Genomic DNA, 13,663 nt, shown 5'->3' with positions numbered 1-13,663 from the left:
ACTGCAGAGCCTGCTGCTGCTTTTTCATCACATCCTGTGTTTGTCACAAGTTTTTTATTCTTGCTACTGATTCTTGACTGAATCAGAAAAAAAAGTTTTCTTTCCTCACAATTGGCAAAGAGGGCGACAGTTTGTCTTTAACTTTCCAGCAGACATTGCAGCTCGTTTTACTTTCAGTGCAGCAGATTTGAGTTTAGACTTGTTCAAAGCCAAACTGGTTTTGTTGTCCAGTTAATGATTCACATCAAGATGTCGTATGCATCAGAAGGGCCTCCTGCTTGAATGATGAGTACCCATGAAAACTTTCTGTTGGTATTGTTCTGCACCTGAGCACAGATTTATGACCAGATGCAGTTTTTGCTTTTTCTCCAAATTGCACTCTCCCCATCTGCTCTTCAGGCCTCGAGTGCTCGTTTTTCAGCCTGACAGGATGGAGTTGAAATCCAAGTTTTCAACACACAAAGAGGACATTTGACAGAAAAACAAACACAAAATAAGTTCTAAAATGTGTAAGAATGGCAAAAGAAATACCAACAAAATTGGACAATTTAAGCACACCTATCAGGAGATATTAAATGTGTATGGCAAAAGTTTCGACTTAGACCCCCCTGTGGCTACACAGTTGCGCTGTAGTGTAATTGGTCTTGCCGAAGGACTTACACTGGAATAGGCTCACTGTGCCCCCTGGGAAACAAACCCTGGTTTCCCGTGTGTCAGTCCTGCATGCAACCAACTGAGCCTAGACAATGCATGACAAAATCCAACACACATCAGACTGTCCTGATTCTGTGCACAGAAATGGTTCAGTCAGATGAAGCTTTAAACAAATGCAGCACCTCTCTGAGTCATAGCAAAAAAAGGGGGTTCTTTGTGTTTCAGGGAAACCTGGACTGTTGTTATGACTACTCTTATAGAAGAAATGGGCCACAGCCATCTAATTATTTTATTCAAATGACAGTGATGAAAGGGATAATTGCCTCTGCTGAGAGTTATGTGCTAAATTTAGAGCCTTTAAAAATGAATTTATTTTGAAAATTTAAATATTCATATTAAAGTACTGCCAGAAGAGTTGAGCAATTCTTTTGCATAAATGGAGGTGAATATATATTAAGGGCAGACCGGAACAACAACCTGTACTCAAAGCATAGTTACTGTGACTCTGCGTTCACACGGACATGTGATGCACAATCAAGAATGCACATTTTTCAAGGCACATTTAGCCTATAGTCTGTTTACAGAGGGCAAACATAAAGGGCTTATTCTTTTTTTTTCCCTTTTGCTACTGTTTTCTAGCGCATGTCCGTCACCTACAATTAGAAGAGACTTGGTGCGAAATGTTGAAGTGGTGCAAATCCTGTAAATTGTGCTCCAGGCTTTTTCTTTCACAGCTCTAATCCGATAAATGGAAGATTTGGTGTCATATAACCTCAGCCGCAGTTATTAATGTGTCCTCCATGATCAATTTTCAGTTCCCACTGCCACAAATTAAAGGGGATGTCATCCATATGTCAAATCCGAGTCCCTGATTGGTAAAAGTTCGACCTGGTTTAACTGTCGACGTGCGTTCTGCGGCTGCACACTTTCTTCGTAAAGCCTGAAAACGGTCGTAGAAACTTGACTAGCAACGCATGAACGTGAAATGTTTTGAACGCAGAAGCCTAGAACGTGCAAATATGCCCGTTTACATAGAGTTTTCATTGAAAGTGGTCGCGTAAACGTCCACATTGCTGAGGGCTGTGTGAACGAAACTTATGGTTTAATGCTCTTATCGTTTAATGTTCTTTCAGGATCAAGTATTTGAATTTTATTCATCTCTTTGGTGTAGGATTATCTTGATAATGGGCTTTTTATTGAGCATTTCCAGTTCAGTTGGGATTAACATATCTTGCGGATCTTTCCTGTTTCCTTTTTAAGATCAGTTTCCTCCTTTGACGTGATGTTTACCAACTGTGTTCAGGCGAACAGTAGATAGGAGGAATTTTTCTTTTTATTTTTTTTCAAAAACTAATTTTCACTTTCATCTGATTCAAACATTTTTCTCTTTCAGATATCAAAGACTCGCTGATGCAGGCCCTGGCCAGCTATGTCTGCTACCCACAATCCCTCAGAGCTGTGGAGAGAATCCCGGAGGAGCAGTAAGTCTTCATCCTTTTTCCTGTGATGGTTCAGAAAGTCCTGAAAACCTTTTTATCCATCCCCGGAGTCAAAGCTGGGTCAAAGTCATTGCGACCTCATTCCTTCAAACATGTGAACCGTTTTTTTTTAGCTCAAAAGTGTCTGAAAACGCTGCTTTAAAAACATATTTATATTTTAATATAATAAAACCTGAAAAGATCTGAGGAGAAGTTTCTGGTTGTGGTTGACTCTGTTATGCTTCTCTCAGACGCGTCGCCATGATGAGGAACCTGCTGGCTCCGTATGAACAGAGACCCTGGGCTCAGACTAACTGGATCCTGGTCCGACTCTGGAGGGTGAGCAATGAAGGTCACACGGATATGATAAATATAATCCTACTTTTGGGAAAAAGGTGCAACATTTCTAAACAAATTTATTGAGCCTGGTGTAAAGCTGCGTTCACACCAAACGCCGTTCACGCACCGCATTTGCATTCGCTGCTTTTTTTTTCCAACACATATCATATTTGCGTCCACTACCCATTTTGACAAATTCAATGCTTGTCCAGAAATGTTTTCATTAACTAGATGCTCCTGTTACATGTCAAGTTTTTAGCCTGATCGCTACATGAAAGCATTGACTGTAAATTTAATTTACAATGTACAAAAGACACGGATGATGGATGACATTGAGAGATCAGGTTTATTTATTTATTTAAAAGAGCTATAAAAGCATCAGTAAGCACATCTCCATGTCTGGGTTCTTGAGATCATTCGGAGTCTTATTTTAAGGCGCTTTCAGCAGTACTTCTGTGTTTTTGTAAAGAAATTTAAAGACTTGCTGACCGTCTTAGTGCAAAGAAGGAAAACAATAAAAACAAGAATATTAATGTCGATGGAAATTCAGGAAGAGAAGCAAGAGAAGGATCAGATTCTCAATGTTTGTTTTGGACGGCCGTTATTCTTCTGCGTTGCCATTAGTAGCAAATACTGACACACACACACATACAGTGCCCTCTAGTGGTTGTTATTGGGACATAACTGATATATGAGCCTATTTATGCTTAAAAAAAATCATAAATAAGTCACTCCAAACTTTGCAAAAAAAAAAACTGCAATACGCTAATTTTCTTTACATGTTCTCCATCATAAGAAAAAAGGAACAAGAACATTTTAAAATCGCCAAAAACACAATTTTCATCTTAGGGAATCTTTAAATAAGTCAAATAGGGAGTAAAAGATCTCTTCACGTGGAAATTCATTATCTTTCATTCACAAACATGGAAAATGGAAAAAGAAATGGAAAAGCTGCCTCCATTCTAAGAATAAATGCTACATTAAAACACAGTTGAGCCGATGTCATAAGAACATTTCACTTTCAGTCATGCTTCATTTCGCTCTCGTTTGTCAAATTTGAGAAAAAGCTTTATTCTTTCTCTTCTGCTGGACATAGTTTACCAAAACAGGAAATAATGGGAAACGCTGCAAAACATTTTAGAAGTATCTTCATTTTTAGAGGCATAGAAAATGAAATCAGAGCAAATGTCTCTGTAATTGTTCTAAAGTGATGAGCAAATTATATGGAAATGACATCAGATGCTTCCTTCATCATCCTCTTCAGGACATAGAGCATTCCTTGTAAAACAGGAAGACAGTCCAATCCCACAATTCTTTGCAGGCAAGGCATTTGGGAGCCACATCCATCAATAGTTTATAGTTAAGGAGCTGCTGTTTTTTGGAGATAACGAAGACAAACAATCCTGTGAACGAACGTGAAAACCAAAGAGCTGTGTGTAATTTATCAGAAAGAATGAAGCAAGTTTTGGAGTATTCAACGTATAAATAGCAGACTTTTAACATCGTTTTGATCAGATTATGTTTTGTTAGAAAAAAAACTAAACAAAAACCAAAGCACTAAAAAAAAAGAAAACCAAAACAGGATTTTTGCAAGATTGATTTTTTTTTCTCCCGTTTTACTATCGATCCAAACTATTTGTGTTTTCTTTCAGACATTCTTCTTGTGTGTATCGCAGGAGACGAGGGTGTTTTATTTTCATTATAATATTCTGGGCTTTGTCTTGAGGGGTGAAACCAAAAAAGAACAAAATTACAGATGAAAACAGAATTTGATTGCTGCAGGTAAACTGAAATATTGATGGATACACAAGTAATCGTTCTACTTGTGACAAATTGAAAACGCATTTTTAACAAAATATTATTTTTATACTTCTTTTATATAACAAATATTGTATTTTGTTGTTCGTGTTTGCAGTTTTGAGTATTCAGATATTTTAGAGTTTATGCCAACGAGATGAGAAAATCATTTTTCTAAAAAGGTCAAGAAAACAAGTTTGAGTTCCCCTGCTTCACAAACATCCAAATCCAAGGTTGAAAATATGGTAATTTCCGTAATGATGTCCATCTATTCACAGAAAAACAGCAGAAATAAAAAAGCTGACTGTTATGGTCAACATCTAGTGTTTTCCTCTTAAGATGACAGGCACCGCTAACATCTGCTTGTCCTCTTGTCTGTCAGGGTTGTGGGTTCGGTTACAGATACACACGTCTGCCTCACCTGCTGAAGACCAAACCTGAGGACGCCAACCTGCCCAGCCTGCAGAGTACGTGCTGTCAGTGTGTTTCCTGTGCCAGCCTGTGTGGGTGCTCTGTCAGTGTGAGTCTGTGTGCTGTTGTTGTGTTCACGCTGTGAGTCCGCCCGCCTGCTTCTCCTGCTGTTTGTTTCGGAGTCGCAGCTTTATAAGTGTGACGCCTGTCTGCTGCAGGTTTATTTTTACTGCACTGTGTGTGAACGTACGTGTGTGTGAATTTATTCATAAGCGTGTGCGTCTTTGCTGTAGAAAATAAAAGCGAGTCTGTGAAGTTGTGGATATTTCTGATGATTGTAGATTCAAAGAAAAGGGTTATTTCAGGAATGAGTTCAGATCCGAGCGTCGGCCGCAGATGTTCTGGGACTGCTGACAGTCTGTCGTCTAAAAACGACCTGCAGAACATCTCACATAAGAACCAAACATTCAAACCTGAGCAGGTGTCCATGATGATTGGTTAAAGTGAGAACCTATTTATTAATCAGAGAAAAAGAAAAAGCCAAAATCCCATAGATTTGTATAGAAAAATAAACAACTATCACTCAGTCTTTCTATGTGTCAGAGTAACCATTCTCACTCTGCTACTTGTTTTAAATGTGCTAATCCTATCTTATATTCATGATTTTATTTTTGTTGTAGTGCAAATTATTCAAGTTTATAAACTGGCCAATCAAATGCCTCTAAACAATTGGGTGATGTCACATCAAACGTTTGAAGCGTTTGACAGATTCAATTGAGTTCAATTGTCTATGGTTGATGTCCCACTCACTGTCCAGTTCTCTTTTACAGTCAAAGTTTAAAACCAATAAATTAATGAATAACTAATAAAGTGATAATATTGTCAAATCAAATCAGGACCAACAATTAAATATGTATAGATTTAAACAAGTTCTTTCTCAATACGCTCAGTTTATCATTTTGCTGAAGTCTGAAGGTTCTTAGACTGAAACTGTGTTTAAGTCACCCATAAGTTGTCTTAATGTTTTGACATTAGTATTAATTTAAACAAATCGTTTTTAGGGATGTCAAATTGTTTTGTTAATCGTAATTAATTAATGAGACTAGCTTTAATCTTTTTTAATTGTATTTATTTATTTTCCCTCTAGAAAAGACTGCTTGATGCTTTTTCAACACTATTGAGTAAAAATTTCATTTTTTATGGGTCAACAGAAAGCATTTTGATTTCCATGTCTGTTTTATTTTATAAAGAAGTTTTATTAAGAAGTTTTTGGTCATTATGCAGGTTGTTCAGATTGTTTTTCAATGTGTTAAATTAGAGTTCCTGGATGTGATGTTCTGTTGTTTTTTTTGTTTTTGTTTTTCTTAATTGTTCAAGATTTAAAAAAAAACTCCTCGGTGGTATAAAACTAAATGGTGAAAGTATATTTATAACAAAAAACTTGATCTTTCATTGTCACAAATTTGAATGAAGCTTTTCACAAAAAGATTAGGTTAGATAAAAAAATAGATTAATTCGATGAAATAATTACAGCTCACAATTAATGACTCGCTCAATAAATTAATCGCATAACAGCACCAATAATTCTGTCCTTTAACACTAAGTTTAATATTACTTTAATATGCTTACATGATAGTTTAATTTAAGACTTTAGTAATGGCTATGTACAGATCCTCTATCATTATCCTCTAAATATTCTACTAACTGGGGTGTTCGTCATTTTGAGATGTATCTTGATTTCCGAGTAACACATTTTATTGTTCTCAATCTGTCCTACATTTACAGTGAGGTATTTCTGTTTTGATGTCAACATTCATTTGAGTTGCATGCTTCTTTAATTGTGCTCTCTTTTGGGGGAAATCTGACATACATCCTTGCATCCATTTGTATTCCTGCTTATTCCCGTTTAGGGGGATTGTAGAGCCACCTTTTTTTACTTTCGGTCTAGAAATGTTAGCATTAGCACCACACTTCCTTTATTTATCTCACATTTATGTTTGCTTATGTTGAGTTTTTTTAAAGTTTGATTAATTTTACAATATTTAAGCATTTAGTTAGCATTTGTGGCATTCAGTTTCTGTTTTTTTTTTTAATTTAGCACCATTATTCCAGATGCTTTGACTCAACTTCAAGACATTGTCACCCATGAACAAGAGTGTCTATCGACATACAACATCAGCAGTTTACAAAAATATTATTTACATGAAGTAAATGTATGTACATTTCTTTTCTAACTTAAGCATTTTCAGAGTTTCAGAAGCACTATGAAACCTGAACAGCTAATATAAGATTGTATATTTGTTTTCTTTGAGAAGCTGAAGTGTGGCTGACTCCTTAGATGCTTTAAAAGACTGTTATTTGTTGACTGCTTAAACACCATTTAATTTTTGTATTAAAATATAAGTAAACGTATTTTCATTTTAAGCTTTTAAAAATAACAATGTTTTTGGAAAGTTGAGGTCACCCATACCTTTGAGATAAAACAAAACCATTCTAATAGATCCAGATCCACCACACAGTGTCAGTTTTTAGACAATTCTTGCTTTTTTGCTATTTTTCTTTCAGTCTTTTTCCTGTTTAAACTTTCATGATAACATGTTTTTGTTCTGTTTCTGTGTTTCATTTCTTCTAGTTTTCCTTCCTGCATGAGAAATTTTGGTCAAAACCTCAAATTTTTGATTGACAAAGAAAAAAACAAACAAACATATGTACTTTTTTTAATTTCTATTTTGTTTGCATGGCATTGCAACCTTTTCTGCTTCCTTTTTTGAGTTTCTGCTCTCCTGCATGGTGACTGACCTTCATCTGTGTGCTTCTCATTGGCATGCCATACAGGAGATCTGTCCATTGCTAGTTTCCAAAGTAAGTTCTGTTCTCCACATCTCACCTTCCTCCTGTCACTTGGATTTATTGAACCTGTGCCATCTGTACTAAACTCCTTCCCTATCGCTCCCCTGTGATTTGTGCTTGTCGTGCACTTTCAGAGCCTTCTGAGATTTCAGGTCAGGTAATCACTGATCAATACTGTCAACACCGATTAATGCTGACCTGCTGCAGCTGGTCCGATTTAAGTCAAGAGGACCCTACGCTGCCTCTTAGTCCCCCGCTAACAATTTTTTTTATTTAAAAAAAAAAACATTCTCAGTAGTGTTGAAATTGTGATTAGGAAGTTATTAACCAAAATCCCACAACTTAAATATCTTAAAAAGCAATTTTTCATGTTGATCTGAAGTCTTTGTCTGCAAAATATCCTCTGAGGGGGCGTGGCTTTTGGAGCTGAGCAGAGCTGCTCTGACCCCCCCTGTCTGATTAAGGTATCTCTGTGTCTTGCTAGCGTAAATCATCACTGCTGCTACACAAAATGTCTAACAATATTGTTTTGAACTGGATGTCATCTCCGACGAGGAAGTGAAAAGCTTCGACATATCCTGGGAGCATTCAGATTCCTTGTGGTGTTTCAGGTTTTTTCCTTCTTTAAGAGCTCAGGTTTGGTTTCCAGCTGGTGTTGTCACGATGATAAATAAGAAAAGTTGATTGATTTTTAAAATCTCTGATGTGAATACAGGTAAAGGAGAGTTTTTAGTTGGTAAGAATGAAGTGTGAATTTCAGTCTTAAAGCCGAACTCACAGAAAATCTAGTATATTCGTTTGAGGGTGATTCTCCTGAGTTTGTTCATCCAGGTCTCTCTGTCTGATTTTTTAGAGCCGTGTCCATCATTGCTGCTCCAAAGACACATGGCAGAGCTGCTGAGTCTGGACAAAGACATGGCAGCCTCGTTCCTCAACAGCGTCTTGAACCAGCTGAACTGGGCCTTCTCAGAGTTCATTGGGATGATCCAAGAGGTGAGGGGCTGCTGCGTCCTGGACGAACTAACACAACCAAAAACCTAAAATTCCTTCAACAAATCCAGACCTTTTTTTCTTGTTGGCTTGTTTGAAAACTAACAGCGGAAAATAGTTCAGTTCATCAGATGATCAATGGGGGGTCTTGTTACTGTATCGAGTTGGGACTACAAATTGAGATTGAATTCATTGGATAAAGGGCGAATATATTTACTAGGGGTGTGTATTTTTGAGTTGGGCATTACTTAACCCGATACGTGTCTCACGATGTGATACGTATCGCGATATATCCCAAGATTGAACCAGAACAATTTTTCTTTTTTTTTTTAAGAGTATGACTTAAGAACAATACACCTTAATATTAATATGTCTTTCATTTAATGATTACAACATTAAGCACTGCTACTGTATCTCATATACAAGTTGCTTTTACCCAAGCAAACTCATGGTGCTTTTATTTTGGTAATATGTAGTATTGGATTATGAAAGTTGGGCTAAAGCTGGGAAATATGAGGCACAATGTTTATATACTGAAAGAATTAATTTTACAAAGATGATAAATACTCTGAAGTGAAGACAACTTACAAACGTTAGTTAAGAAAAACACATTTGTCTTTTAATCGCGATTTCAGGAAGCCCTCCAATGGTCATTGATGATGGTACATTTAACAATTTAGTTTTTTTAGCTTTTGTTATTCAGATCTGTTATTTTATTTTTCTTTCAAAAATACAAAAATAAAGATTAAATAAAACATTAGTAGAGGTAAAGTCCTTCCTTCTCCTCTTCTGTCTCAGATCCAGCAGGCTGCAGAACGCCCGGAGAGGAACTTTGTGGACACCCGTCAGCTGAAGGTATGGAAGCTTGTTTATCCTCCTCACTGTTGAACTATCAGTGCACTAAAAGGAAGTACTCCCTCCATGCAGGTGTGTGCAACCTGCTTTGACCTGTCTGTCAGCCTGCTGCGGGTTCTGGAAATGACGGTCACTCTGGTACCAGAGATCTTTCTGGACTGGTCGCGTCCTTCTGCAGAGCTGCTGCTGCGGCGACTAGCTCAGGTGAGCTGGAGATTAATCATGAAGAACAAGAACTTTGAGTCAACCACAATCACCTGTATTTCTCAAGTTACTTCTTATTGTTCCAACACTTGCACATTAACATCTCATAGTGTCACTATGGACAGAAAATTGTATGAAAGTTAACTTTCAGTGCTGAAAGAAGATTTCTTAAGGTAAAGCTACATAGTTTAGCTCTGACTTTACAACCACAAAGAGCATCAGCTCCCCAACAAACGTGCTGTTCGCTAAAACAGCAGCAATGATTGATGGGCTTAAAGACCCACTCCAATGAAAATGGTGTTTTTAACATGTTCTTGTGGCATTTTCTGACGATGGAGGGCATATACAAAGAAAATTAAGCTCCAAATTGCATTTCGGATTATTTTTCATTCAAATTGTTGTGAATAGGGAGCAGGCAAAAAATGTCGTTTAAAAAAATTGGCATTTGTGACATAGAAAATACGCAGGACGGGCCACAGGTTCCCTACACCGAGCTGTCAGCAACAGGGTTGGGAAGATCCTGCCCTCATTTCAGAGGCAAATTTCCAAGGAGCTACTTCCGCTTTGCAGAAAATATGTTCTAAAAACAACCTAGATTTGGGCTCAAAATGGCATAATCATAATAAAAAAAAAAACACTGAGATCACTTTTAAAAATAGATCAAAATATGATTGGATGGGGTTCTTAAAGAAAATGTATCTTTAAAAGAAGAATAAAAAAAATGAAGTACATCCAAATGAAGTTCTGCCATATATTTTTGTTAACATGAGTCACACTTACCACTTGTTTCCTTTTGCTGTGTAGCTTCTGAACCAGGTCCTAAACAGAGTGACGGCTGAGAAGAACCTGTTTGATCGAGTCGTGAACCTCAGACTGCCAGGTAAGAATTCATCCACTCATCTATTCACTCCCACCCTGTCTTCACCCAACAGTAACTGGGAGAGGCTTCAGCAACCCATGACCCCGAAAAGGACATAGCGAGTAAAGAAACTGAATAGATGGATTCCAACACTCCCAATAACTCCACCTGAGACCCAGCTTCACTTCTCTTCAGTTTCATGATTAGATGTTGGGAGCCTCACCGTTTCATGTCTGTTTGCAGGTCTGGAGAGTGTGGACCACTACCCCATCCTAGTCGCTGTTACAGGCATCTTGGTCCGGATCCTGGTGGATGGAGAGCGACAGGGGTAGGACGAGTCTTGTCTTTAGTTCTGGTTCCCTGGTTGCATGAGATCAATCCAGAACAACTTCTTCTTCTATGTTTACATGACTAATGAGAAAACATAACTAAAAATCCTATCATACAAGTCAAAACCTGACATTGACCAAAGTGAAAAACAGATGTGTAAGATCCAGTACAACCAGAAGAAGCTCCACAGAGTTTATTACACGTTCAGTCCCTGTAGTTTAGTCATACTTCAAGTTAACATAAGAGAGGAGAAAATCAAGCCACAAAGCAACTTTTTAATCAAAATGAATTAAAGATGTTGGAGAAGATGAGGTGACGAAAGCTTCTGCTGAGGCTGAAGTTTGAAGATCTGATTCTGCTGTAGACTTTCACATCTGCAATCTCGAAGGAGAAAGATCAAACTTTCACGCTCACAGAAATGATGAGAAGAAGCTTTTTCTGCTGGGTTTCTATCTGATGTTCTGCAAATTCTGGGCTTCTGAAATATTCTTGCTGATGGAGTTGCTGTGGTTGGATTTAGACTTGAAGACAAATTCAAGTTTTTTTATAGCTGACGTCAAGATCTGATCCTGAGATGATGAGCATCAGCTCTGTGATGTCGTTGATCCTGAACGTTTTCATCTCTGGATCTGACCTCGCCTGAGTGAAATCTGCAGGTCTCAGCTGCAGAACCGACAGGTTGATTTGTTTAAAGGTGACTCTTGCAGTCGCTTCATCATTGCTTAATTGAGCCTTAATGAACCCTTTGTTAATTAATGTTGCAGTTTCTCAAAATACCACTGGAAGCAGGTTGTAAGAAAGGACAGCTTCTCATTCACTCTTATATGAAAACTTGACACTGTTTTGGATTCATCGATGGGATGAGGATGAAGACGCATCCTCTCATGAACTTCCACTTCACGTGAACACAGGCAGAAAAACAGGGACAAACAGAATTGAAGAGAACGAGCTGATCAGAGTGCTCAGGCGGGAGCAGCCGGGCATTAATCCATGCTCGGATAAATTGATGGATGAGAGGGAAGCCGACCGCACAGACTCAGGAAGGAAAGGAAAGGAGGATCGATAAATGAACAGATGGACAGGTGGAGGCAGGAATAAAGGATTTTTATTTATTTCAGGGGCATTAAACATCTCAAACATCGTTATGCAAAATTCTGCTGATTCATAGACACAAGGAAACATAGAGGGCTGCACATATTTCAAAATTTGATCCTGCTTTCCTCTAACCAGTCCAGAGCTCATTTGTTCTTTGTGCATCAAATAAAGAGAAATGAGCCCTGTCTGAGACTGTTATGCACTTTATATAAAGATGAACTCTTCTGCATTAAAAAGAATTGCATTTCAGAAAAGTTGTGGTATTTTTTTCTTAGATTTTGTGAATGACTTACAAACAAAATAACAGAGACTATTGAAAATAATCTCAAACTAAAGTAAATATTTAACAGAAAAATTCTTGATATATCTATGTGTTTTGTATGTAGAATATCTGTTGTTTGGAGGGATTACGAAGCGACTTGTTCTTTTTAACCAAATTCTTAAGAAAAAAAAAATGTAAGATGCTAGTTTTTTTGGTGTTCGGCGAAGGCATCACAGAGCAGATACAGTCCTGCAGCCAACTGGCAGCAGTTCTGTCCCTAACAAACTGTTGTTGTGACAACAACATGGTTTGGTTCTGCTGACTCTTTAATATTCCTGAGGGGATTGTGTGGCCGCTGTGAGCTGATTGATGGTCTGGTTAACGTGCATCTCAGCAGCTCCTGGTTCTGCAGATCCCCGACAGAACCTCTGTCTGTTCATCAGACAGAGATGCATCTACAAGAGCAACTCATCATCTTGTTTGAAGGAGACTTTGTGCTGCAGTTTCTTTGGATTCAGTCCATCCTTCCTGAAAGCTCTCAGTCTTTGCTCCAAGTTCTCCATTAGATGCTTTTATATACCGGTATATATATATATATATATATAATTGAATTTTAGTAAAATTTCAATCAGTTCACTTGAATTTTTTCATTTGTTTTATAGTGATTTTTTTGTTTGCTGTATTTTTACCAAGAAATGTCTGCAATTTTTAATCAATTTTCTATTTTTTATTTATTTCCAGGGCCCTAAATAGAAATACATATATTTTTGGCCTTTTTTAAAATACATTTTGAAATAAAATTCATCTACTAGTAGAATTCTGTGTGCAGCTTTTAGCTATTTTCATCCGAAAATGACCTCAGTGAGCACGAGGTTGACAAAAGTCTGTTGATTGCCGGCAGCTCCTTAAAAGACTTAAAATTTAGTCGAAAAGAGGCTTTTGCTTCAGAATCCATCATGAGGCTCATCACCAACCTGAAAGCTCTCGCTCTTAATTGCTCTTGTTGGACAGTTTCCTCACATCTGGAGGCCAAAACACAGTCAGACTGATTCACGGATCTGTTTCCCTCAATTTGAGGTAGCATTTGTTCCAAAGCAATGCTGAATGTGAGATGAAATATGAATGAGCTACTTCAGCTTTGAATAAATCCTAGAATGAGGTGCAGCCGGTGCTCTCTGAGTTCTTCAGGCTGCAGACGATGGTTTGTGCTGAGCTGCAGCTTCTCCCCTGCAATGTGTCTGCAGTCGCTGTCATGTGAACCCAGCTGATCCATGACAAAGCAAACCAAATTTTCAGTTAATTCTAAATCATCAAATGTGAACAGACAGTTGCATGAATACAGGAACATTTACCCCCCCCCCCAAAAAATGCACAAATATTATAATATTACCCTTGAAAAATGAAAAAAAAGCATTTATTTTTTAAATTTTTAATTAATTGTGTTGTGGGAAATCAGCCCTACAAAACTGAGTAAAATATTATATTTTTATATATATATATTTAATGTAAGTTATTATGGAACTCTTGCAGAATCATCTG

The 13,663-nt window shown here is 37.5% G+C and overlaps 1 protein-coding gene across 4 annotated transcripts in view; it reads left to right on the top strand.

The window, feature by feature from the left end:
• The window catches only part of LOC112144882 (E3 ubiquitin-protein ligase RNF123), an 87,796-nt gene that overhangs the window by 21,125 nt on the left and 53,008 nt on the right, over nucleotides 1–13,663 (top strand). For all 4 annotated transcript variants that reach the window (XM_024269730.2, XM_024269731.2, XM_024269733.2 and 1 more), the window contains exons 29-36: nucleotides 2,048–2,135; nucleotides 2,384–2,471; nucleotides 4,651–4,735; nucleotides 8,383–8,522; nucleotides 9,318–9,374; nucleotides 9,447–9,578; nucleotides 10,383–10,458; nucleotides 10,681–10,765. In XM_024269730.2, coding sequence (XP_024125498.1) covers nucleotides 2,048–2,135; nucleotides 2,384–2,471; nucleotides 4,651–4,735; nucleotides 8,383–8,522; nucleotides 9,318–9,374; nucleotides 9,447–9,578; nucleotides 10,383–10,458; nucleotides 10,681–10,765 — 751 coding nt within the window. The remainder of the gene's footprint in view (nucleotides 1–2,047; nucleotides 2,136–2,383; nucleotides 2,472–4,650; nucleotides 4,736–8,382; nucleotides 8,523–9,317; nucleotides 9,375–9,446; nucleotides 9,579–10,382; nucleotides 10,459–10,680; nucleotides 10,766–13,663) is intronic.

Source organism: Oryzias melastigma, linkage group LG5 (genome assembly GCF_002922805.2).
Source record: "Oryzias melastigma strain HK-1 linkage group LG5, ASM292280v2, whole genome shotgun sequence".
NCBI lineage: Eukaryota > Metazoa > Chordata > Actinopteri > Beloniformes > Adrianichthyidae > Oryzias > Oryzias melastigma.
The sequence above is the reverse complement of the archived record's forward strand: the minus strand, read 5'-3'. Positions and strand labels throughout refer to the sequence as shown.